We start from the raw sequence: 27,034 nt of genomic DNA, 5'->3' as shown, positions 1-27,034 counted from the left end.
GGATCGGTCGACCACCCTTCACTTGATGAAGGACAACCTTCCCTCGGAGTGGGGCAGTTGATTGCTTCTTGTACAGTGAGGGAAAACCCCATCAACAAATGAGGGGCAGTCAATTGCCACTCTCTAAGGGGCAGGCAATTGCCCCTCTCCAAGGGGGTTTCACTAGTGAGGAGCAATTAAATGACTTTCTATGAGGGGAAGTCTCCTTAGGAGAGGTTGATTGTCCTCATGAAAGGTGGTGGACCACCCCTCAACTAGTGAGAATGTGAGAGGAAACATCTTCTTTATATATATATATAGGGTAAAACTACCATTTTACAATAGGTATAGTCATCAACCATGCCATGTGTTAATCGGTGATTAGTTGTGATGTGGATCAACGTGTACATCTAATAACTTTTGTCAAACAATAGACGGTACGGAGAACTTAGGATAAATAACTTATCTCATATATCAATTTGGTACTTTTGATATCTTAAATATCAGTTTGATACAGCTATAAATCCAAAGGACTAAATAAGTAATTTCTCCTTATTTTTACTTTGAAATTTTGTATTTTATAACCACAACAGAATAACCGCAATTGAACCTGTAAGTGGTGCAAAATGATAGTTCGCTTCTTTTTATTTTTTGCTACTTAATTATTTTGAAAAAAGATTGTATTCATAATTCATCACTATGAACAGTTAAATCCGATCCACGTCCTCATAAATTAAGTTAATTAAGCAAGGTGATCACTATATAGCTCAGGAAAAAAAGAAAAAAATGAAGGTAAATACATAGAGCCTATACTCAGATAGCTTATGTCACAAGCAACAAAGATATAAAATCCCGATACCAGATTTTTACAGGAAACGTGAAGAATTGGAGCAAAAGGTGGACAAAAATAGATATTTTATTGATTTCTTGTTCTTATGCTTTGCTCCTTATTATAGTCTGTCGTTTTTATGCTTGGTGGAAGTACTGTGAATTGCAGTACGTAGTGCCAAAAATCAACGAGTAAAACAACTCAAAACTTGTCTTAGAAAATGATTCCTAACGCTAAAGAAGATGTGAAAACAAGAAATATTATATCAATCAACTAACATTGTTGAATCCCACGCACCAAAGTGGAATTGTTTTGATCTAATGAAGAACATCATTCGTTTATACTCGCTGTAACTTTAGTTTGAGGAAGAGATCAATTTTATTGTACGTTTCACAAACTCCCGCAGGATGTTCTGGTCGATCTAGATATTTCAAAGAGCATATCCATTAGCAAAACTATGAAAGAACAAAAGAGAAAACATTAATTAACCGATTAAAATTAACTCTGTACTTTTCCCTTCTCTCTCTCTCTCTCTCTCAACCTCTGCAAAGGTCTGGCCTTTCTTGATCTTCACGAACTGAAATCCTGGAAGTTGACAACGAGTAAAACCCAACTTCGCTTACAGTCTTTCTGGAATGGAACCGCTGCTGAGATTGCTTGCAATGAGCAATGGCTCCTTGAATGGATATCTCAATGTCAGAACTTGAGCTGCTACATCTCTTGAGAAACTGCAACTCGTGAAACCCATTTGAGTTGTTGGAGCTTGAAGATGAAGAAGAGGCGGATGACAATGAATTAGAAGAAGACGAAGAAGACTTCTTTGTCGAATGGCGTTTGATTACCACCGAGAATGATCTCCTGTGGTGACCAACACCATTCTCGTCAGCATTCTTTTCTTTATCAGTGCTCCTGATGATGCTTGATGACGTTGAGCATTTGTCTTTCTGAATTTGTCGAAATGGGTTAATCTTCTTTTCATCTGCTCCGTTGGTGGCGGCTGTGCAGGAATCATGGGAGCAACCGGATTTACTGAAGAGAGATTTGAGATAAGCCCTGGAAGCCTTGAGCTTTAAACCAAGAGAGGAGTGCTTGAGCTTTTTGGTCCAAGATTTTTTTGGGTTTTGATCACCAATGAAGCCACTGAGGACTTCGGTCGAACACTCGGAGAAGTAGTCATCCGCGTTCAGTTCTCTGCTGACACGGCAAGATTCTGAGGGGGAGACATTGCAGGACTCAAATGGGGTGGTGCTAGAAATGGGTGTTGTTGTGGCGGTTGTGGCTAAAGGGGTGCTGTAGAATTCTTCAAAGATGTCTTTTCTTGTGTCGCAAGCAGGAGGGTTGGAGTTTTGCAGGAGTTTTTCTACCATTTGCAAGCGTGGGGGGAGGTGAAGAGGGAGGAGCTTTCCTTTGTAGAAGAGCTCGTCAGCTGGGGAAGTTGTAGGCTCTCTTTCTTGAGAAATGGAAGACATTTGGAACTCAAACTCTCTGGGGTGTGGAGGGGAGCTTATAGAATGGCAAAGTAAGCTGGAGAATGAGCTCACTTCCATGTCTATGTAGTCATCATCTGCATGATCACATGATACCAGCTTCTCTGCCATTTGGTACTCTTAAGATTTCCCTCTCTCTCTCTCTCTCAATGAAGCAGCTTATGGGCACTGAGCAATATTGTGAGGGACTGCACCCTTTAAAAGTGGGGAAGCCTGCAAGTTGCAGAAAGAAATAAACTGGAGGGAATTGTCAAAAACTTTTGGTAAATATTCTTGGAATACTTCCAAATATAAAATCCAGACACAATATGGGATTTTTCTAGCTAATGTCCAACACTGACCCATGTCTACACATTTCTCTTTTGTTGTGGCTCATTCCTTTTCTTCACTTATATTTATTTATAATTAATAAATGGTAGGAGTGCCTTTTTTTTTTTTTTTTTAATAAAGTTTTATTTTAAAGGAGTTAAAAGAGAACCAGTAATGGGATTTTAAACAGTGAATAATTCACTATTATAGTAACTTGGTCATGGGCTCAGGTTCCTTGCAAAGCACTGTGTTGGCATGGCATCATCAGGACATTGATTATTTGTAGGGACCATATGCCATTCAGATTCTCTGCTGCACAAAGAGGTAAAATTGTGATAAGAAGAGGGCTCCATTGTATTTTAAAGAGATATTTGACGTAACCCGGTGTATACCAATTTGTCAAGAACGCGCATTTAAACGGGGTTTTTCTTTTTCTTTTTTTTTTTAGCACCCATTTCTTTGATATGATTATCAGCTATTCAGAAAGATGGAGTTGATAATTCAACTAATTAACACTTTTGTCTTGGGTTGGGGTTTGTGTAGACAAATTTAACTGTGTTAAATTAATTTCCGAATAATGTTTTCATATAATTATGAAAATTCCATGTTTAATAGACCCACTTGTTGTGATAATTTGGATGGGTGTAACAAGAAAGGCTAGGGCATGTGGATGGAAGCAAATTGAATGTAGAGCTATTGGGCTCCTCTCAATAATTTATATACTTGAAATCATTTTGTGACTGATTTTTTTTTTTTTTTTTTTTTTTTTGGTTGTGGCTTTTTAGGGGTTTTTGTGTGTGTACTTCAAGCAGTTTAATTGTACTCGACTCTTCGTTCTTAACAAAAATTTATGGACAGTTTTATTTCAAATTGGGTTAGAAAAACCCAGTCTATTAAGTTGACATGTGTCTTAATATGTGCATGCATATAAGAATGAATCACATGCTCTACTAAAAATGCACGTGAGAATCACATGTTCTAAAAATACATGTCAGTTTAATAGACTGAATTGAACATACTAATTTTTTTCCTATGTTTGATATTTGTCTCTTTTGTACTCATTCATTTTGTTTTTTGTGAGAAACATTGTAGTATTTGGTGTTTTTTTTTTTTTTAACCAGTACTTCTCTTCTTTTGGGTCCTAGATTTTTGGCTTATCAAGGAGGAACACATATGAGAGGTGTTAAGGATATAAATCCTTGGTGATAAATATTGATTTGTATTCCCTAAATCAAGAGATTGAGATAATATTTATTAACTTTGATTTAAGGGATATGATTGTATTTGAAATATTTCAAATCATATGTAAAGCTTTATAAATAGAGCAATGTATTCAAATTATAAATCAAGGAAATATGTAGCCTATTGAGACTTTAGTGTGTGGATGTAAACTATATGCCGAACCACCTTAATATTTGCGTCTTTCTCTGTTTCTTTCATTTTTCATATTATGTGTTTTTATAGGAGAGAGCACACTAAATACTTAAGATTGTAATCTGAAATCTTCTGATTGTGAGGCAGGAGATGCCCATAGATTTTTATATTTGTTTGTGATTTAAATAATCAAATACTAATTAAGATAATGTACGGATATTAAACTAACTTAGTCAAGTAGATATCATAGATTAAGAGCATGTACCTGAAAACTAATATATATATATATATATATATATATATATATATATATATCTGGCTTTTTATGCAAAACTCTCCAAGTCCCTATCAGTCATATTCAAATTTCGAACTAGCTTGTAGCTTAAAACATGGCTTTCTTCTCATAATATAGTAGTATCTCTCTCTCTCATCTCTGCACCATAAGAAATGAAATAAAATGGAAAGAGGTCCGCCATCCAATAGAATAATACTTAGAACTAAGAAATGACTTTATACTTCGCCTGCTTTTATCACTTTCACTGGATTCCTGGGTTTTTTTTTTTTATCACGCAATTAACAAATGCATTTGCTCAAGTAACTTTCTTGGTCTGTTGGCAAATATCTTTTCTTCTTTTTAAAAGTTTTTCAGAGTAATTTTTTTTGTCTACATCTTTTTAGATTTTCATAGTTTTTTCTAAAGCAATATATATTTTCTTCACTTGCTCAAAGACGACACAATAATGAGAGGGAGAGAGAGAGGGAGAGTTGTTGCCCTCAAAAAGGACCAACACATGATCCGACAATCCATGGTGGGGAAGGAAATTCTGGATGGATGCCTATTGCCTGCGTAGCTCGAGATTTTTTTTTTCTTCCCCTTCATCTTTTAATACACTCCTCACGTTTAAGTATCGTCTCTTTTAACCACTAGCAATGCCATAGGGATCCCAAAATCGAGACATTTTGTTATAGCTGTATTGTTCCCATGCATACACAAGAAAAGACATCAACTAGTACTATTATTTCATGGAAGTCTTGCACCACAAGAAGAAGAGGTCGGAATGGAGGAAAGACTGTTCTCAATAGTAGCAGATCATATTTTTCTGTCCGAGGTGATCGAGGGGAAAGCCAAAGCAATAATGGTTCAAAGACCGAACCACGTAATTCATTGTCTAACAAACCAAATAAACCAAAGACCGAATTGGTCTTCAGAAAAAGAGACGTCAAAGCATCGGAGTGTGTATAGTTTAGGTACAAGCTTTTAGCCTATGCTGACCAAGTACATGGTTCAATAGGCAATAATGTTTAGCCATTGTATGATATACCGATATCAGAATGTTACGTAGTTGGTACACCTAAACGTTACCTCCTTGGAAACATATACAGCACCACACATGGGTCATCAGTCTAGGTGCAATGGGATAAATTCTTCCTACAAAACAGAGAAAAATACAAGCAAAAGATAGCCATACATGTATCCATCCGAATGACCCACCACTCAGAAAAGAAGGATACAAGGGTAATTTGAGCCTCACAGCTGGTTCGAGTATAGGGGCTCCAGTGCCGGGTATCCAACCAACACTAACGAAGAAGAGAGCTGCAAAACAGAACCTAAAACAGTACCGAGCAATGTCTTTTTGGTAGTCAATTTACACACTGCCTTTTGAAGGGATTTCGGGTGCGGGGGTTCCCAGCCCACTAGCTTCTGTACCCTTGTGCTGAAAGCACATAAGGTCCTGTACAATGATGACGCTCTTCAAAGATAAAACAACTTGGAACTTCTATATTGGGAAACCTTTTGAATGGCTCGCTGGCTCAAGTGTAGGGACTCGGCTGCTGGGTATCGGACCGGCACCAACGAAGAAGAGAGTTGGAATAGAACCTAACAGTTCCGAGCAGTGTCTTTTGGTAGTCAATTTACAAACTGCCTTTTGAAGCGATTTCCGGTGTGAGGGTTCCCAGCCCACTAGCACCTGTACCCTTGTGCCGAAAGCACATCAAGCCCTGTACAATGATGATGCTCTTCAAAGATGAAACAAATTCCAACTTCTATATCAGGAAACCTTTTCAATAAAATCAACATTAACAACCACACGTTTGCCGCATGTTTCCTTCAACAATGAAGGGTCATTTCATCCCACCTTGTACAAGAGACAATTTTGGCCACATTCTCCACGCAAAAAGTTGGAAGCCTCGAGAACAGAGTGAGATATTTCAGAGCCCTTGCCTACTTTAGAAAAGGGATGCTGTGAATAACGTTAACTGACCCATTTTACGTAATGTTGCACCTATGATGCAAGCAGAGCAGCAATGGCCCCTAAAATTGTTGAAGGTTCCCTTTATTTGTTTAATTCATTCCTTATTACAAGATACAAGTTTTGAGAATTTACAGAAGAATGAAAAAATTGAACTGCATATAATATTACAAACAAGTTACAAAGAGAAGCTTGAGATCTAAAACGCAGCTTCAAGGAGGTCAGAATGTAAATGACAAATTCACATCGTACTTACATGTGGATAAGTGATAACCATGTAGCCAGAGCTAATGGTTCATTTGCTGGTCGGTGAATCACCAGCTCTTAATTCTCTTTCGAGCTCATCAAACTCCCAGCCACCAATCTCCTCAGCAGAGTAGTCTGGACCAACCTTCCCGAACTCTGACTCCAATTTTGCCAGTTCTGCTTCGGCGTCTAGCACGTGCTCTGCCTTGTTTGCAGGTGACTTTGGCTGCTCATCTATCTCATCGGCTTTTAGTGTCTCGGTAACCGGAATTGGAGGAGATGGAGTGTTCTGTGGCTTCTCGCTAGATTGAGTTTCAGCCTTTGGGGTTGGAGTCTCCATTTCTAAACTTGGTCTCTCAATAAGCTCAAATTCTGCTCTTAACTTTTCAATGTCATCAAAAAGCTCCTTGATTTTAGGATCATCTTTCCTGGATCAAGAGAAGACAAGTAATCCATTTTGAGGAAAAGTGGTGACCTAAAAAAAAATCATAAAGCAACAAAAAAACAGGTGAGGTTATAGCCAGAATATCAAACCTGGAAATTTTCCCTTGCTGAGCATAAAACTGCTCCTTCATGTTATCCACTACACTGAAGGTGGTAATGATCTGAAACATGTAAAGAAAAAAAAATCAAGATACACATATACTAGGTCTTATCATTTCTTCTCCTCATTGCATTCCTTCACGGAGAACCACAGGTGGAAAAAAGGGTAAATCTCTATACAGTTGAAGAGAATCTCTAAAGAAAGCTTTACTATTGTAAAAATGACTATAGATATAGGAGATCCGTACCTTGGCTTCATAATCCAAATATTCCTCCTCAAGATTTTTCCTTGGGTTTAATACTTTTGAATCCTCATTATCCAAAGTTGATGCCTTCTCTGACCTGTCTCATCAGGTAAAAAGAAATTAAAAACTGGGTTACCAAAGGTCAGAACCATTTCAGTTAAACAAAAGACTTACCCCTCACTCAAAATCTTTAGGTTCTCCACAAATTTCCTAATACGGATGATAGAAGGCCCCAACTCTTTCTGCACAAGGGGTACATGGTGGGATAAGCACCAGGGGGTGGGGGAAGAGCTTACAACTTTATCCACAACTTTAGGTTCCATTGCAGGAACAAATCTTTAATAAAAAGAATATAATATATACCTTGTAATTAGAAAGGAGATGAATGGCCAACTTCACAAAATAATCCTCATGCCTCTCCAATTCATCACTTGGATATGCAAAGACGCAACACTAAGTTACAATGCACGACACATAAGAAAAGACTAGGGAGCAAAAGTCATAACATTTATCCTTTTCTCGGTTAGAGGATTTCAAAATATGTACCCCCAAAATGCTTAAAAGAAAAAATCACTGATGAGAACTACTCAAGAACACTCGATCAAGGTACATACTTGACCTGCTTCTCCTTAATTTCCGTATACGAGCATTGAAGAACCCAAGTATCTTCCAGAAAATTAATCCACGTAGTAAGAACATCTGCTTCCACCCTAGATGAGGCTATGGATTTGGAAAGCTCTTCTTCCTATCAACAATTTCGACAAGATATTTCAGGTATTTGAATGAGAAGAGGAGCCAGTAACCATGCACTAGACAATAAATATGATCAATATTAAATATATTTTTCAAAAATTGGAAAGACACTAGGAAAGAAGAATTCAAACCTTTGTTTTCAAGTGTGCAACAATCTGATTGTTAGCTTCCTCAAACTGGTCCCTCTCTTCTCTGGCATTGCGAAGACGTGCATTAGCAGCAGCCAAGGAGATATTAACCTACACCACATGCACCAGTGTTAAAATATTCAGTATCTATGAGGGGCAAGTCAAATGGCACACAAGAAGGTTTATTAAAAAACTTCGGGAAACTGGCACACAACTGTCAACTTCATTGAATCTAATATACTCAGAGGACACTATTACAGAATCATGACTTTGACACAAGTTTTAGGCCTTAACAATGTCAGAGGTTTTTCCAACTACATCATTCCCATGGTTCAGTTGAAACCATCAAGTACACAAAATGCTATAAGCTATATCATAATAAATAAAAAAATTGATATTTTAAGTACCTTTTAGCTAACCCCTATCCTTGTGGCATATAGAGATCAAAGAAAACAAATTCAAGTATAAACAAATCACTTGAAATAAACTAGGAAAAAAAAAGGGGCCCAATGGTACCCAACTAACAAGAGCAAAACGCAATGTTTGTAACCCGTAAGCACCATTGGAATAATTACCCCCACAATCAGGGTTACAAGGCAGATTATAGCCACTAATTCATGTGGATAATAGTATTAATTCTTTGACGCTTTTAGCCATTAATATTTTCTAAACAACTGGAATGCCACCTGCTATATGACATTCCGTTATTGGAAGGGTGAGTATTAATTGGAATGTGTACACAAGTTTCTCATAACAAAAGAGTTGGTATTTGTTATACAAAAAAAAAAAAAAAACCAAGCATATTAAAAATTTATGATCGTATGAAGAAGTACAGAAAAGGAGGTTAACAAGTAGACAGTTGAGGTGACAGGAACCACTTTGAGAATTAATCTCCAAAGTGGCTCATGTGTAGCATCAGGAATCTAATGCCAGCTGAAAAGTAAGAGCCACAATGCATAGAATGCAAGATAGCCTCAAGGTTACTCAATGGAGTAAGAAATTCTGATATCAGTATGTGGCAAATGACATCAACTCTGAAAACATTATTCTCATACCCCAAAAATTTTTTGGTGGAGTAATATTCACTTAGGCAGCATCATCAGTGACATAAGTAGTCTTCAAATATTGGAACAGGTAAGGAAAGATGGAATTACATGTGTGATACGAATCAAATGTGATAAGAAAGTGTCTCTTCATAATTGTAAATTTTAGTTTCAACATTAGAGAGAGAGAGAGAGAGAGAGAGAAGAAGACAGAAGAAGAGAAACCTTTTTCAATTCGGCTTCAAGATCGTCTCTCTGTCTTTCGAATTCTGCTATCTCAGCTGCTAATGTCTGGAAATAGATTGATGAAACAAAAGTTCAAAGTTTTTCTCCTGCAACAAATGGGAATAGCAAATACACAAACTACATGCTTGTAGCAAGTATGGCCTTTGTACCACATGTATACCAGAAAGGCTAGGAAGATTATCAACCACAAAGGAAGCTTTACTCCTGTTACTTTCAAATGAATCTTCATATTATCCCTAGTTTCTACATGTTCATGCAGTAGCATTAAGTGTGAAACATTTCAAAACCAAGTGACATCTAATCAAGTCCCATTAGAATTATATACAATTAAAAGATCGATGGCCCTTAGCAGACCTTGCTATAACTGTCCATAACTACCATATAAATCTACTATGGACACATAATTGAAAGTAAATGCAAAAATTCCAAGCCTTCTTCAGGAGGAAAAAAAAATCATGAGACCCAATTTTCACATTCCTACATAAAACTACAAGAAAATGGTGTCCTTTTCTTATCTACTAAAAGTTCACTGGTACATGACAAGAAAAATGGATTGCCGTGGAAGCATATTACCTTTTCTCTTTCACCAACTTCACTTGCTTTGGTCACACGAACTTTTAGTGCCTCCTCTTTTTGCAATCTGCCAATAAGAAAAGAGAGAATATTTCAAAAACTAACATCAAAAAGCAACAGTGGATTCAGTGTAAAGCACTTGCCATTCATTATATACAAGTGATCAACTACACATTAGTGATGTGTGATTGTAAAGAGGTTCCAGTTTGCATGGCATCCTGTTTCTGTCCTGGTATAGTTAGGATTTCATGGGAAATCCCACCATGATTCCAGTTTGATTTTATTTTCCTTTTTATTTCAAGAGGACCTAGTCCCACCAAGGTAGACTTTTAGTAATGTTTCTACAGGAGTTGCAACATGTTATTATTACTATATACTAGAAAACAGACAAAATAATTTCACTAAATCATTGGAAAAGGCTAGAGATTCAGACCCAAACAGTTAATACTCCATAGATATCCAAATTTTCAGGCAAATTAAGGGGAAACCATTCACTAGAAAACTCATATTTGGTTGTTCTTAAGGTTGCATTATATTTCCAATTGAAGTGGTTGGGCAATTCGTGCATCTTCAACACCAATCCACATAGTATGCCATAATTTGATTATTTCAATAGAGTTCCAATAATAAGAATCATTTTTTTTTTTATGACGAGGAACCCCTTCAAGGCAGGGCCACTTCGTATACCCACCTAATAAGAATCAATAATTTTCAAATAGTTTAATCTCATATTCTACATTATTAAACTACTTCTACACAAAAATACTTTAAAAACTGCACATAAAGATAATATTTTTATGAACTAGTTGGGTTGTAGTTGACCAATTCCCAAATCAGCCTATAGCTAGTAATCCTATATTCCAAGACTAGAGGACAGACTAACAGAGATTAATGAGGTAAATTAGCATCATAATGGATAAATAGTGACAAGATACTCCAATTGTAAAGTAACTAGAGACAATGGAACAAGAGATTATCCTACCAAAACCCCTGGGGACTGACTTAATTTATTAACAATTACCAATGTAAGGAGCCAGGCACAACTCATATCTTCGTAAGGGTTGTTGGAACCGTAAAAGGAAACACCATGCTTTTGGGTGCAGGTAATAACATGGAAGCCTTAGAAATCTTGGTAAACCAATAAACAGCTTCTAGCTCTAAAGTACAGTAACATTCATATAACCCAAAATGTTTAAGAAAGTAATTTGATTTATACCTATGATCTGAAATTCGTTTTTCAGCTTTTGCAGCAGAGCTAGAAAGAGATTCTGATAAGACCTTTAACTTATCAACCTGCCCATAGAAACAAGATAATAGTGGTGACAGTAGCACTGAGAGCCTTAACGGAAACTTGGCATTTGCTGATTGATACATGTAACAATAAAAGAGAAATGAATTAAGTGCACTCAGTTGAAACTATAAAAATGCCACTCAAAATACATAAACAATCTAATGATTCAGAGATCACCACAAAGAACAAGAAAGAAGGGAAAAAGCAAGTTACACAAATTAAAGCCAAGGAATTAGCACCCAAAAAAAAAAAAAACACATAAGATATGCTCTATTATGCTAGTCTTGAATTGGAGCCATCAGAAAAGATAAATCCAAGCAATGGTTTCTGGAGATGTAGATAGGTGTCACACCTTGATTTTGAATAAGTGTTGCACGTAAATATTTGCAAGTAACTAAGCTTATGTCAGATAAACGAAACCATGAGTGCAGAATTGATGAGTGTATATCACACTAATATTTAATAGAGAGATGACCTATGCCTGGAATAAGTCTGTGCGCTGTGGTTTTTGTCAGACTTCTCCCTTCAGCACTAACATCCAGACAGTGTGCTATGAGTTTGTCAGAGACTTTTCCCTTTCAGCAATGGCATATTGTTTTTTCAGTTTTTTTTTTTTTTTTCTTTTAGCTAAGTCTCTTATATACTTCACGTGTACTTGAGTTGTACCTTTGCACTTTTTAATGAATATGTGATTACTTATTAAAAAAAAAGTGTTGAGCATTACTATCAGATAGTAAATCATTGGCCTTCATACTACTCGTGAAACATGCCCCTTATCATAGAATTCCTAGTTTCGTCCCCAAGGGGTAGCTCAATCGGCTGTGGACCACGCCTCCTGAAGCGGAGGTCACTAGTTCGAATTCCCCCTTTCCCTTCCCTTGTGTGGACATGTCAAAAAAAAAAAAAAAGAATTCCTAGTTTCATCATCTTGTTCTACTTCATATGCTCCTACAGACGCATATGGACTAAAAAGTGTATAACCTAGTAAATTCACACCCTGTATATATAGATGTCTCCATATATAATTCTTGGGAATTGCAGCATGGCATCACAGGGGAATAATGCCAAAATAGAGACTCATATACACTCCCATAAATCGTAACCCAAACTGTACCCATACAACTGAAGCAAGATACCAACAAGATGAGCTATGCTTTAGAAATGTAACCAAGCAATGACCCAACAGAGAGAGAGAACCATACCTTCTGAGCATGAACCTCTTGGGTGTCTCCATTGTTTAGAAATTTCTTTTTCAGTAAAAGTCCTTCCAATCTGGAACAAACTCGAATTTGCGCAAGTGCTTCTTTCAAAGCCTGCCACAAACATGGGACAACCAAACATGTGCAAGTGTTAGTAGAAAATTTATTTGCTTTCCAGAAAAACTATTAATATCAGCATCAAGAAAGAAAGAGAGAACTGGGTCCAGAATACACTTTATGCACAGAATATTTGAATCCGCATGATATATTACTTTCACATAGGGTAATGAAATTTAAACAAAAAAAATTAAGTTAAAAATAAGACTAAAAGAATTAGAAATCAAGAAGGAACAAATGTAAGTATGTCATGCCTTTGCAACTATTTGATTGTCTGCTTTTAAATAAAATCATCACAGTCGCGTTAATTTTCTATTCAGTTGTATTTGCCGATTCACAAAAACCAATCTACCTCTATTGTTGCTAAAGTTGTTTCTTCCGATGCTTTTTCAAGGCCTTCATCTGAAGGCTTCTGGGAAGCTGCAATTTCATCAAGCTTTCTCTTGAGACCAATGGCTTCGGCATCCATTCTGTAAATTAAATAAAAGAGTTAAGAACAACGTGTTAATTTTCTTCTTGTTTTCTTTTTCTTTTTCAATTATGTAATTCATTAAAAGAGCACCAAGGGGGGTGCAACCCAAGAGACATGAGCCCCCAATATGCTACCAGAGACCCAAGACTTGAAAAGAACAATTCTGATGAGTGGAAAAAGAATAACTATTGCAACAGCAGCAAAAATCTTGAAAGGAAATCAGATTTTGCTGGGGAAGAGGCAAAACAGTTTCTGCAACTGAGCTGTTCTGTCCTCATATAGGCTTCATGGCATACACACAGGTGCCATTTCCGGGTCCACCTTCTTACTTTAGACTTTTCAGAATTCAACTTAAAATCATCTTCATCCCTGAATTTCGAAGCACCAAATGCCCTTCGATAAAGTGGAAGGAAATCAAAGACCTTAACTCTCTTGCAAACAGACAATGAAACAAGATCCAATGCAATTATTCACCAGCATTCTTGGCATATATGACACAAGTAAACCATAAGCTTATACATAGAGAAAAGCCACGTTGATTGGTGCATGAGTAACAACCAAATTTCTTGTTACGAGTGCAGAGCCAAGCAAGAGAATCCCTTTGTCATTCCGCTCACCTTAGCCCCCAGTACGAGCTTGAGAAAAAGGCCTAATATGGAAGTCATTTCCAAATCCTGCACAGTATTAATAAGTGTAGGATAACAAGGCAATCCTACTAGACTACCCTAAATAACTGTCATCTTCTTTTTCTTGCTATGCAAGGTTCATACCTGAAACCTTTCCCAACCACCCCCAGTTCACCACACCTTTCTACCACCAAAACAAGGACCAAGTGCATGCTTAACTAGCAGCAGGTGGCACTAAGGACAGACAGTGCTTTATACTTCTACTTAACATATAATCGACAAGTTCCCTTAAGCCAGGCAGATGTCTGTCAACATGCATGCAAGCAGGACTTATAGAAAGCATTACCATGACTACGACATATCCAGGTTTATAGAAATTGACATGGGAAGATCTTATACTTCGAATCCCGTGTGGGTATCTTTGTTACTTAATAACTATAGAATGTGAACTGTAACCAAGAAAAAGAGCTAATCACTGTAAAATCAATGATTTAAGGGTAAAAAACTTGATTGCTAAAACAAAAGGTAAAGAACTTGGTTAAATATGAAAATCAATATTTCTCTGAATGAAATGAAATAATACATTGCAAGCCGAATAATGAAAATATCATCACTACCAATGAGACCCATGAGTAAACACAGGAATGAGGTGAAATTTTGAACAATCATTTCAACACAGCAAGCATAACAAACATCTGCAACTCATAAATGCCCAGGTTGACTCCTCGAAGCCAAATGAACTTGGAAGGATAAATACTATCAGATTCTTATTTCTTACGCACCTTCCAAGATCAGCATTAAGTTTCAATCCCGTAATGGCACCTTGTGCAAATTGAAGCAATTCCTCCCGCTTCACCTGAATGCAAAGTACACTCGTGAACAATCTGTAAATTTTTGCTAAAAAGCACAAGGAGAAAAAGAAAATCTCATGGAAACAGCCATCTAGATATTCCTTTTAAGTTATGTAAACAATAGAGGTTTGGGTTTAGAGGGGCTCCCCATATAAAGCAATTAAAATTAAAAGGGTGGTTTCTTCTAATTTGCATGTTTGTTGCTATGTCTTTACCAGTACTTCATCTTCATAGCTTGAAAAAGCTTTTGCCAGATCCTGTATACTGCTCACTATTGCATTATGAACTTCTTTTCCTCCAGTAAGACACAGCCTACAGGTGATAATATTATAGAAAATATTCAGATCTGATTCAGGGTGAACACAAGTAAAGAATACTAACAACCTATTTTACATTTACCTCTAAAGACCAGAATAAACCCCCACAAAGCAGACAAATTGGAAGATAAAACAAAAACATCCCATCATCATCTTAAAATCTAATTGATCAAAGATTCTACAACACCAAGAGGATAAAAGTTTTGCATCATTTACAAAAAAGAAAGAAAGAAAAAAAAAGTTATTTTCATTCCAGTATATATTAATTAAATGTAAGCACTTCCAGTTCCCAATCCATCATTTGGTACAGCAGCAATAGTGAGAGGACACACCCAAACATCTCCAGAAGCAGAGAAACTTCCTCCTCAATTGGTGCTTCAAGAATCTGCGGTATAGAAAAGCATTAACTTACGGTTAACCTCTATGTTCAGCAACTACCAAACACAAAAGATTCTTTTAGAATCATGTTGATATGAAAGGTCAAGTGAGCATTGTCCATCAAGTTTAAAATAATAATAATAATAATAATAAACTTTCATATAGGCTTGTGAAAAATGACAAATACTGTGCATGGGACCAGGGTTTACTCTACAGGGATGGGTCCGAAGGGCCCTACATTGGAGAGGTTCCCCGACATCAAAAAAAAAAAAAAAAATGACATACTATGTAATGAATCCTGATACCTAAGCAAAAAGTTACTTTAATTCAATATATAGTCAGACAATAAAAAATCCTGAAAGTATCAAACTATGTTAGGACAATGTGAAGATCCAATTAAATCAATATTTTAATGTTTTGAGTGGGCAATCGGCAATGTCAATTTTTTAGTGAATTTTTTAACTCCGCAGATAATAGCACCATCATGCACTGATTGTCCTCCATGAACATGACCAGACTTCATCAAATTTCCATATGCACATATGAAGTGCCAACTTAGCCAAACACTTGAGCTATTTCGTAAACATCTAATTCTTGACTGCCAAGCATAAGACATAACCGGCATCCTAGCTGCATTATAAAATTTTCCACCAACTTGCTAGATATACCATAATCACAGAACATTTAAAGACAAATCACCAGCTCATCTAACAAAAAATATTAGCATAGAAATGTCCTTGTAAATTTATCTAATCATTTTTAAGTAAAGCCTAAAATGGAATATAGCCTAGGATATTGGAGGCTTCCGAAATTCATAATCCAAATCTACTTACAGATCGATAATTACTGTGTGTATTTCTATAATTTGATGTATGCAGTTTAATGAACCAAAAATTTTAGGTCCTGGTTTTTTACTTTGGCCCTTCAAAACATTTTACTACAGTCTGGCCCCCCTAAAATTAACTTTCTAGTTCCATCCCTGTATATAGTATATGCATGATACTGAAGTTTTTGATAAGTATATACAAGATACTGAGGTTACTACTATCCACTAATCTTAAATACATTTCAAAATAAATCTATATAAATGACTAAAGTTAGTTTGATGTACCATGGACAGTGTTATGCCCTCCAAAGCCTGACTTTTAAGAAAAACGTCACGGAAACTCATTGGATCACCCCCAACATCAGAGTCATAATACAGAACCTATAAGAGAAGATTTGAAAAAAAAAAATTAGATACAATCAGCTTAAACAAAATAACACCCATCACATTCAGATTACCAACTGCTACACACACATAATTACAGTCCAACTTGCAATATAGCATTCATGCAGTGAGCCTTTAAGACTTGGACAATGTGCAATAACATGATACGAAGTGATCATCTGCCTAAGAAAACCAATGAACATGAGGATTTACTTAAACTACTATGCAAATAAATGGTAATCTGTTAAAATAAACAATTGATTGCAACCGAATTTCTGAATCGGTGAATCTATTAAAGGTTTTAATTTTATGAATAAAACTAAAAAACACTAACAGTAATTGGTAATGGCCGCCTATTTTAAAGCGGGAAAGTTGCTTCCCTTTAATTAAAAGCTTCCACTACCTATTTTCAACACATTGTATCTTTAGACAACTGCTTTTGTGTTCTCCTTTGGTGATTAGTTATCATTATTTTCTTATTCTTTTTACCCCTCCTAGTTAGGTGGCTTCTCTTGTATACTTTCTATGTATCTAAGAGCGTCTTACGCTTTTAAAGGTATTTCGATTACTTATAATATATATATACACACACACACTAGGCCCAATTATGAAGAAAAGAGAAACTGGAACTGCTTATAATATTATTAAAATACTAGCATTTTAAGATTCCAAAAGGAGAGAAGAAAAAAGGTTTACCCACCATAGATGGTCTTTTTGGGCTATCCTTTCCTTCATCTGAACCAAGATATTGCTCAAGGGTCTTTTCTTTATCTTCAAGGGTAGCTCCAGATAATTTTTCAATCTCTTTAAGCACAACCAACCATCTTCTCAGTAACTGAACTCTTTCAGTGCCCCTACAAGAAACAGCAGCTTCTTCCAATCTCTTAATGGTCTGCTTAACACTCCTAAAATTCCGGGCCCCCTGCATATGCATGCAACTTAACAAATTCAGATACATTGTACAAACAAGAAAACAAATGATGTTTTTATTTGTTGTTTGTGCCAAATAATCATCACAAAATGAGAAGTATAGCCATTAACTTCAAAAACCACATATGTGGATTTAAATACGGTTCATTTGGATGGAAATATTTACAGAGAAGGATTTTGTTTTTCCGGGTTTAAATTAAATGGCTTGAATGAAATATTAAAAGTAAAAATTCATTTGTATCGAAGAAACTAATTGAAATATTTAAGCCTTACTAATTCGAGGATTTGAAATGATTAAGTGTAAGATGTTATTTCAAAATCACAACACAAATTCTTTTTGCTGGAGTAAAATCCATCACGTGCTCTTATTCCTCCCTCCCGAGCAACTTATACCAGCAATTCTCATCAAATCTCTTGATTTTAATCCCCAAACGCAAAAGCAAACATTATGTATAGCAAAGCTTCTCCCTATCTCTCCCTTTACTTAATATAGGATCACATTAAATTCCCAAGTGAATCACAAATAACCTTAAACACTTTCTATTGAATTACAATGAACCCGAAAACAACAATCGTGCTTTCACATGGTTAATGCTATTCATTAACTTCCTAATCATGTTTGTTGTGGTGTATATGAATGGAAAAAAATGAAAAAAGTATTGAAGATCGTGAAAGGACGTTGGAAGAGATTAAGGCTTTATTTTTCTACACGGTATCTATGGACAGTTGCTTCTGTTTTTTTCTTTTAGAGATTAGTTATCATGAGTTCTTTGTTCTCTTTGCTCCTTCTAACTAGATTTTTTTAACGTATACTTGGAGCGCCTTACGCACACATGATGAATTTAAACTAACAGAATTTCAATTTTTTTTTTTTTTTTTTTTTTAAAAAAAATGCAATAAAAAAGCAATTCCAGCTAATGTTAGCATAAAGTACGTAACTATAAAGCACGCGATAGAGATTATTGTACCATATCTGACAGCAGAAGAGTAACATACAAACGGTAATCCGAACTAACATCCTCAAAAGTCCAAATACAAGCTATAGCGAAAGAAAAAAAAATGCAATAAAAGCAAAAGCAATAGAGAAATGTTAAGGAACTATACAATGCGATCCTGAAGGAGTTTGGCGCCTTCAGAGACGGCTTGGCCGGCGTGGTGGACGACGGTGTCGGCGTAGTTCTTGACGGTGCGGGTGAGGTTGTTCTTGTTCCCCACCTCCACGGCCTTGCTCACCGCAGATCTCAGCCACGACATTTTCCAAAGCGTCTAGGAAAATCACCGACAGATTGGAAATTCTCAAAGAAGGAAGGAGAAGAAGACGAAGAGTATGATAAAGTGAGAGAGAAAGATAAAGATCGAGTATGAAAGGTGTTCTGGGAGGGTTTAGAAGGGGAAATTGGGAAGTGTGAGATAGTTTTTGGACGATTTGGGATGATAGAGGGGAAGCGGTGAGCGAGCGAGTCAAGCGTGGAATGGGCGAGTTTGGGTGCTGAAGCGGCGTCGTTTTTATGGTCTTGTCTCTTGTGAATGGCCGGGTGGGTTTAACTCGGGCCAAAATTGCCCAACTGCCTAACTACCAGTCCACTTAAATAACCTAGAGTTTTCTATTTCAGCTCTTTCCGATATTTGAATTCACTTTTTTAAATTCTTCAAATAATTAAATTATTAAAAATTTAATCATATCATCATTTATTATCTTTTTAATTGGCAAAATTAACTTTCATAGAGAGGGAAGTGGAGAGATCCCGACAAACTTCTTAATAAAGTTAATAGTTAATACAATGCCAAATAAACACAAGGATTAAATAAATACGTAATTGGTTTGTTCTTCATCAGAAAAAACTACATGAATTTTAAAAAGTGACAAAACTAATACACTTATTTTTCCAATTTATCAATTTGATACTTTTTTTCATTTACTACTTAAAATCTTAACGGAATTTTATGTATAAAAAACCACATAAGACCAATAAAATGTTGTCATATCCAGGGGCAAATCACCCATATGCTCAGGGCAGTAGTCATCCAAAATTATAAAAATTCCTCTAAATGTTATGTTCTTTTATGAGAAAGGCCTTCCAAAATTAATTTTTACCCCAAAAAAAGTCTTCTTTTTAAAAAAATAAATTAAAAAAAAAATTTGTCCCTACCTAAACCTCAGCTAGTTTGGGCCGGCACTTTTCATTCTTCAATCAGTAATCAAATTATTGCAACAAGAAAACAATTGCTGCAATCAACCAGATGTAGTAGTTTGATTATTGGGATGCACTTAAATGGTGAAGCTCCACTGGGATGCACTTAAATTTTTAGATTCCTCCCTTGGTGAAGCTTCTGCTGCTCTTCTTGGTGTCTGGCTTGCCCTCTTTCATGGTTGCTCCTCTGTCTAGATTGAAGGTGATTCCCTTTCCACCATTTTAGTTCTCAGTCAATGTTACATCTTCACCGATTGGCCGTGTGTTCCTATTATCAAAGATAGTCACCTCTAACTCTTTTATTTTTTCTTTTGGACCGCTTCAAATGTCTCTAGATGTGTCAATTCTCGGGTACACTCGGTTGCTAAATGAGCCACTTTGCACTCAGTATTTGGAAGCATTCCCGACGATTCTCCTTTTCTTTCTTCTCTTAGGATTAGGAATTTCAAGGATCCTCATTTGTAATTTTTTTTTTTTTTTTTTTTTTTTTTTGGTTGTTGTTTTTCATCCCCTTTCCTAAAAAATTTTTTTAAAAAAATTCAATCTAGAGCTTCATTTTTTTGTTATGAGAATTCGTAACTGAACCAGTACGCCTATCAATCGAAAAAGAGAAGTTGGATTCAACTTCTAATTCCAACCTATTTTGCTAATCGAACGAATTAGTGGTAAGAAATATGAGGTTCCTAAGCCTACAAACATTGGACAGAATTTTCCTCAAAGCTAGGTCGGAGAGATTTCATCTAACTTAGTCTATAAAAATGACATGTGTCTCTTTTTTTAATAATATGTGAGATGCATATGAGTTTTTAATAAAATTTATTCAAACTTTGATCCTACTACTAAAAAAACATGTGCATATCACATATGAACATAAATTTTCTCCCAATAAGTCTGGAGGAAATATCCTCAAACCCATTTAAAATAGTACCAAGTGTCTATAAACATTTAAAAGACACATTAAATTTAGTTTAAGTTAGTAAACTAATATTAATGACGTTAATAATTTAATGTATCTTTTAAATGTTTATAGACACTTGTACTATTTTAAATGAGTTGAAGGATATTTTATTAAGACTGGCTTTGACGAAATTTTTGTCCATCACATATTCAAATGACACATCATTTTTATAGATTGAGTTGGAGGTAATTCCTCTAACCTAATTTAGAAGAAAACTCTATACCCAAATACTAGGTTTGAGAATTAACTTTTGCATCACAGATTATCCTTATGGGATTTGTAATAATTAATACTGCCTAAATAGAGAACCACTTGCCTGGCACGAAATGGAGTGGAATACTCCTTAATGCAATATTAAATGCTTATTCTACTGACCAACAATGGAGTGGATAAGGAAACTTTAATTAGGATTCTCTTCCTTTCATTTAAATTGAATAATATCTAATTAGTTATACTAGAGGGGTATTAACCAACTTTTAACCAACCGGTTCCTCTCAATGAGAGTACAACTCCTTATTAAATAGGAGTAAAACAACTACTATTCTTTTAACATTTTCCCTTCCCCTTGTTAGCTTCCATTCCTTTAATTATTTAATTTGTGCTAATCTTTCTCGATCAATTGTGGAAAAGCTTATTTTATTTATGGCCGCCACCCTTCGTACAAAATGTCACATCAGCTGGACACCTAATAAAAGAACTTAAAGAAAAAAACTAAGGTGGTAGAGTGCCCCCTCTCTATCACCTAGGGGTGGCTAGGCCACTCTAATGTTGATAAATGTATGTGAGCCTTGAAATGTACTGGGTAGGTTAAATGTACTACTTTTTTGGGTTTTCAAAGTTTCTACTTTCTACCCTATGAACAATTAAACGTCCCAAGCAACAATCGATCGATCAACTTGCAGAATGTCTAAAAATTAATTTTAGGATTTTTATGAGTGTTTAAGTCTAGACAAGTTACTAATAATAGAACCTTACGCATGAGACGATATTGAAGAATTTGAGGACAATTACTAAAAGGACCTTTGTAATCAAGGTGAGTTAGAGTATGTTTAGTATCGCGGTGGAATGTAGAGCTGTTTTTGGTATCGCGGTAGAATATGAGTTAGACCTTTGTAATCAACTGTAAACTTTTATCAAAAGCGTTTTTATTGAAAAGTTGTTTACATATTTGGTAACTGCATGTCTTAAGCGTTTTTTTTGAAATTATTGATATTTGGTAACAAAACTAAAAATATGTTTTTAATTACAAAAATGATAATAAAAGACATGTAGAATTATTGATATTTTAACTTTAAATACAAAACCATAATAATAGTATAACAAATAAAGGAACATGAATGGGCCAAAAAAACAATTCAACAGAAAATATATATATATATATATATATATTCTATAAAAAATTCAGAAAAAAAACAAAGTTAATCTGACAAACCCATCTCTAGCACACGTCTCTTTGCTGGAATTTCGAATACCAAGGCAATAAAAAAATCTGTGGTTCTCAGTGGGTTTTTTCCTTTCCAAGAACTCTCTCCTTCACTCACAAATTTTTCTCTCGCCCAAATCAAATGGACCATCGTCTCTCTCTCACTCTATAAATCCCTTCTAATCGCTCCAAGAAAACTAGAGTGTACTAAGAAACCAATAACCCCAAAATTTATCTCTTTATCTATGACCCCAAAAACCCATCATTCCAACAGAAGCTCATCTGTACATTAATGGCGGTCGAGAGTCTTAAGACCCAAAAAAACCCAGTTGAATGATCAAACTTACCACAATATCTAGCTATCGAAGAGAAGCGACGAGCTCATCAATTCTCCAAATCGTAGAAGGGTTTGCAGCTCTCAGATTCATTGAAGATGGTGTAAGACGTGGAATATAATGCATTTTGGTTGGAAGTCCGTTTTGTCAAAAGCCTCGAATTTGAGCTTTGGACTAAATGGGTTTTTAGCGTTTGCAAACTCAAAAGTCCTTTCAAAGGATTTTACCAAACGATCCTAACTTTTTTGAAACGGGCTTTTCAAGGCTTAGAAACGCTTTTTGGGTCTGCCCACATTTAAGCTTCCATGCCTTACAAATTAGAGAGTTCGGAAAGTACTCATGTTCTTTCTTGAAAATGAAAAATAAGATGATTTAAACGAGGCATATGCATGAATGGATAAAAATAGTATTCCAACTGTTTTATATTTCACTAAATATTTATCTCATCTCTAGCTCTTACGTGTACAATGTTCTTAAGACAGCCAAAAAAAGGAAAAATAATTGGAGACCTAGTCATAGTATCACAAATGAAATCATATATAGTTAGAATCAAAATATAACAATTTGAATTCATGACAACTATTTAAATAATTTAATTTTTTTTCAGGCACTCCCGTGGATTATACGGGCTTCCAAACGGTTTATTAATTTGTCACATATTCGGCTATATATCCCCTTAAGAACCTCAAATCTGTTGGGACATCATATTCATGCTAGCGTTTGGTTTCCGTTTCCTGTTTGAAACACTTTCCTCCTTTCTTTGTCCTAGTACATGACCTGTCGTTTTAATCTTTTCATTTCTTAATGTTTCTTCGTGATGTATTCTCTTGCATGGTCTTAACCGCGCGATTTCGGATGGTAGTTGTGGCCTATGGACAGCATTAGTGCACGGGAACCTCAGTTTGTTTGTTTGTTTTCAGTTCCTCTCACGAGACCTTTCGATCAACGCACGTGCACCCATCTACCCCTTCTACCTGCCTTAATTGTCAAGCAGCAATTCCAGAACCCCACTGGCTCTGGCTCGGGGCTCCCTCTATAAAACGCGTCGCTCGATCGCTGCCTACCATAGTAAACATCTCATAAAAATGGTTTCGCCATTGCCCAGCACCGGAGTCCAGGTCGAGAACCACGAGTTCCCACCGGCAGCGAAGCCTCCGGGCTCCACCAATACCTTGTTCCTCGGCGGCGCAGGTTCGCACAGGAGTTTTTTTTTATTTTTTATTTTATTTTTATCAGCTAATCCTTTTCGCGGTCGTATTTAATATATGATCCATGGTGCAGGGGCAAGGGGATTGGAGATTCAAGGGAAGCTCGTGAAGTTCACGGCGATAGGTGTGTACTTGGAGGATACCGCCGTGGCCTCGCTTTCCGTTAAGTGGAAGGGAAAGAGTAGAGAGGAGCTGACGGAGTCCGTGGAATTCTTCAGGGACATCGTTACAGGTAACAGACCTAACCTAACTGTTTTCATAGTCTAATCTGCTGTGGATTCCGGCAGAGTTTTCCGCTATTTTGTCCGTTATGAGCATTATAGTAAATTTTTTGCATCGGCTTGACCTTTGTCCTTTTATGTGTAAGAATTATTTTTTTTTTTTTTTGTTGGTTTTTGTTTATCTCTTGATATTGAAATGCACAAAATCAAACCTGCGTAGCGAGGTGTTTACCTTTTTCATGCGTTTAGAAGACGTAGATTTTTTATTTTTATTTTAATGTATTTTTAAATTAGAAATTTACTTATAATTTTATTTAAAAACGCGTTTTCAAGCTGTAAAATTGTGAAGTCAAACATTGTCAAAAGGACTATCCAACAAATGGCCATTGACCAATATGTCCATACTATTCTTGTAACCAACCCGACATATGTAGAAATACCTGAAATAGATCTTCCTTAGTTAATTTGATCTTGATCCTTTTGAAACGAAAAAGAGATTATGTTAGAATGACACGAGCCTCTTGATAATATCCCTAAATGACTTGTTTATTTTTTGGGTATTAGTTGACATTATTGTATGTAAATTCCAATGCATGCTACACATAAATACTCAAGTGCATTTCTCTTTTTTAAGTCATAATAAATATAATTCAAACCCTTTTTAAAAAATTAAAAATATATGTTCCCACGTGTGATGATATTATGAATTTATGAGTGTAACTTGACAAGGTCTTTCCTAGCATCATATATTATAAAAAATCATGTCACATTAACTTTGAAAATAAAAAATGTATAGCATTACGCATCGTTACCATAAATAATACAGTTTTGTAATGCGAACATAGTTATTCCATTTACATGTAGGCCCCTTCGAGAAGTTCACACGTGTGACAATGATCTTGCCATTGACGGGTCAACAGTACTCGGAGAAGGTCTCGGAGAATTGTGTCGCCTTTTGGAAATCTGTCGGAATTTACACCGATGCAGAAGCCAAAGCCATTGAAAAGTTCATAGAGGTCTTTAAGGACGAGACTTTCCCACCTGGCTCCTCTATATTATTTACTCAATCACCCAATGGATCACTGACGGTAATTTAATTCTAAATTTGTAGTAATTTAATTAACATTTCTATCAATATAATTGTTCACATTTTATTTCCCTTTTAAACTATAGATTAGCTTCTCCAAAGATGGGTCCCTGCCTGAAATTGGGAATGCAGTGATAGAGAACAAACTGCTTTCAGAGGCAATTTTAGAGTCAATTATTGGGAAGCATGGTGTTTCTCCAGAAGCAAAACAGAGTTTGGCTACAAGGTTAGCAGAGTCATTGAAAGATAACGATGATAAAGTGGTCGGAAATGGGAAATAATTGGAAAACGAAAAGGTTGCTGAAGAGAGAAAAAAAAAAAAAAAAAAAAAAAAGTTTTTTTTTGTTGGGACATGTCCACATAAGAAGGGGAAGGGAGATTCGAACTAGTGACATTCGCTTCATTAGGCATGGTTCCAGCCAATTGAACTACCTCTTCGAAACACATATAAGGTTGTTGATCAAGTGAAGACAGCAAATTGCGAGTTGGTTTGGTAAATCTTTGTAATGGACGGTTTTTTTTGTTTGTTTTTTATTTAAAATAAATGTGAAAGTAATATGTATTTTGAGTTGTTTGAGTATGTTGCGAAATAAATCTTAAAAATGCTTGAGAAAAATTATGAATAAGTGCAATGCTATAAACTATATTTTATCTAACAATTATTTTATAATGTTGACATAATGATTTCAACCCACTATTAGATTGATTAATGTTAACAAAATTAAAAATTAGTTAAATTTAACACATCAATCTTATAAAATAAAAATGTAAAATATCGCATTAATCAAAATTATAAATTGGGGAAAAGGAAAATGTCACGTGGGCTATTGTTTGATACTTAGTCTCAGGAATTGAGTTGGGCTTGGACGTCCAAAGCAAGCGCATCAAAAATCTTGACACGGGCATTTGTCATTATGCATGGACCATTTCATGACCACTGCCGAGTTTCCATGTGTGATGAATTATTGTAGCTGAACACGTTAAAGCCCTAAATAGATAAGGAGTGATAAAATGATGGAGAAAGATTTGTTGTTATGAGCCTGCATTGGCATTTTGGGCCCCCAATATTTGCACTTCTGGCAAGTGGGCTTATTTTCGTACCAGCCCAGTGGAGTTTTTCTTTTCTTTTTTTTTTTTAGATTATTTACAAGAGAAAAAAGAGGATCTTTTCCGCTCTTCTTCTAACAGAAAAACTAAAATGAATGTAAGTGGGAATGTTTTCATAACAATGGCAACAACATGTGCTTTGAGATCTGCTGTTCTTAAGACCTTAGATTTTAGAAGCAGTCCAAAAGACAAAGAAAGTTAGCTTGAATGGATGTCATCCATAATGGGAGCAAGACCGGTCCAAACAAAGAGAAGGCTTGCTAACAGTAATGCTGACTACCAAAGAGTGTTTGGTTTATTTTGACTCTCAACGTACTTTTTTTTTTTAGTACGTAACAACAAAACAATAAATTATAAAATAGGTTGGACAACCCAAACAAAAAGCTGCTAAACTACTATATTAGATTGAGTAAACAGGTAAAAAAAAAAGAAGAAAAAAGGCAATGTATCAAATGAATGATACGAGTCTATGATTTTTTGACACGAAGACCAAGAAAACTGACCACCAATTAAGGCGGTAATAGATGGTGTGTCAAAGATAACACAACTAAAAGGTCTAAAAAAGAGCACGAAGCTATAAAACATGACACGTCACAAAATGAGAACCATTAACAGCCTTGTGCGATTTTGGGCATTTTGGCTTGAAGAACTTAGTTTAACAATTTAATAAATTCGAGACATGAATTCTGACGTATTCTAAATTTGGGACTTTTGTTGATCTCATGTTAATGATAATGTAAATAATCGTCAAAAGAAAAAAGGTCGCCCCCTTAACATAAAGGTAATCACAAGCCACGAAAGGCTTTCCACCACCGATTTTTTTTTTATTATTATTAAAAAATATATTTAATGGTAATAATTATATTTTTACAGTAATTTTTGTATCTATTTCGCAAAAAAGTTTGACGTAGGTATGAAATTAAAAATTAAAATTTTAAAGCTAAGGTGAAAAACTTCATTTTAAACTTTTGAATTATTATGCAATTTGATATATTTTGAACTTTGAAACATCTCAATTTAAACTCTTGAACTTTTAATTAAAAAAAAAAAAGAAAAAAAAAGGTCACAAGGTGACCCAACCGTGGGTCACCTTGTGATTTTTTTT

General features: G+C 35.6%; 3 protein-coding genes across 3 annotated transcripts; 1 reads left to right on the top strand and 2 right to left on the bottom strand.

Moving 5' to 3' along the window:
- Positions 1-1,180: 1,180 nt before the first annotated feature.
- Positions 1,181-2,505, bottom strand: LOC132187724 (probable membrane-associated kinase regulator 4). The gene has a single exon (XM_059602141.1). The coding sequence runs from the start codon at positions 2,404-2,406 to the stop codon at positions 1,345-1,347; it is 1,062 nt and encodes a 353-aa protein (XP_059458124.1). The 5' UTR covers positions 2,407-2,505; the 3' UTR covers positions 1,181-1,344.
- Positions 2,506-6,366: 3,861 nt separating this feature from the next.
- On the bottom strand, positions 6,367-18,876 carry LOC132186633 (uncharacterized). Its single transcript, XM_059600620.1, has 18 exons — positions 18,503-18,876; positions 17,169-17,390; positions 16,370-16,465; positions 15,213-15,265; positions 14,779-14,875; positions 14,495-14,568; positions 12,967-13,084; positions 12,501-12,611; positions 11,224-11,300; positions 10,008-10,074; positions 9,414-9,479; positions 8,149-8,256; positions 7,879-8,009; positions 7,628-7,694; positions 7,439-7,506; positions 7,268-7,361; positions 7,011-7,081; positions 6,367-6,904 (listed from the first exon to the last, which is right to left on the bottom strand). The coding sequence occupies exons 1-18, from the start codon at positions 18,650-18,652 to the stop codon at positions 6,526-6,528; spliced, it is 2,049 nt and encodes a 682-aa protein (XP_059456603.1). The 5' UTR covers positions 18,653-18,876; the 3' UTR covers positions 6,367-6,525.
- Positions 18,877-23,328: 4,452 nt separating this feature from the next.
- LOC132188627 (chalcone--flavanone isomerase 2-like) lies at positions 23,329-25,393 on the top strand. The gene is made up of 4 exons (XM_059603140.1): positions 23,329-23,497; positions 23,588-23,746; positions 24,600-24,823; positions 24,909-25,393. Exons 1-4 carry the CDS (start codon positions 23,392-23,394, stop codon positions 25,101-25,103), a joined length of 684 nt encoding a protein of 227 aa, XP_059459123.1. The 5' UTR covers positions 23,329-23,391; the 3' UTR covers positions 25,104-25,393.
- Positions 25,394-27,034: the final 1,641 nt, after the last annotated feature.

The sequence above is a fragment of the Corylus avellana genome, chromosome ca7 (assembly GCF_901000735.1).
Source record: "Corylus avellana chromosome ca7, CavTom2PMs-1.0".
NCBI lineage: Eukaryota > Viridiplantae > Streptophyta > Magnoliopsida > Fagales > Betulaceae > Corylus > Corylus avellana.
Note: the sequence above shows the minus strand (reverse complement) of the source record. Positions and strands in the feature narration are given on the sequence as shown.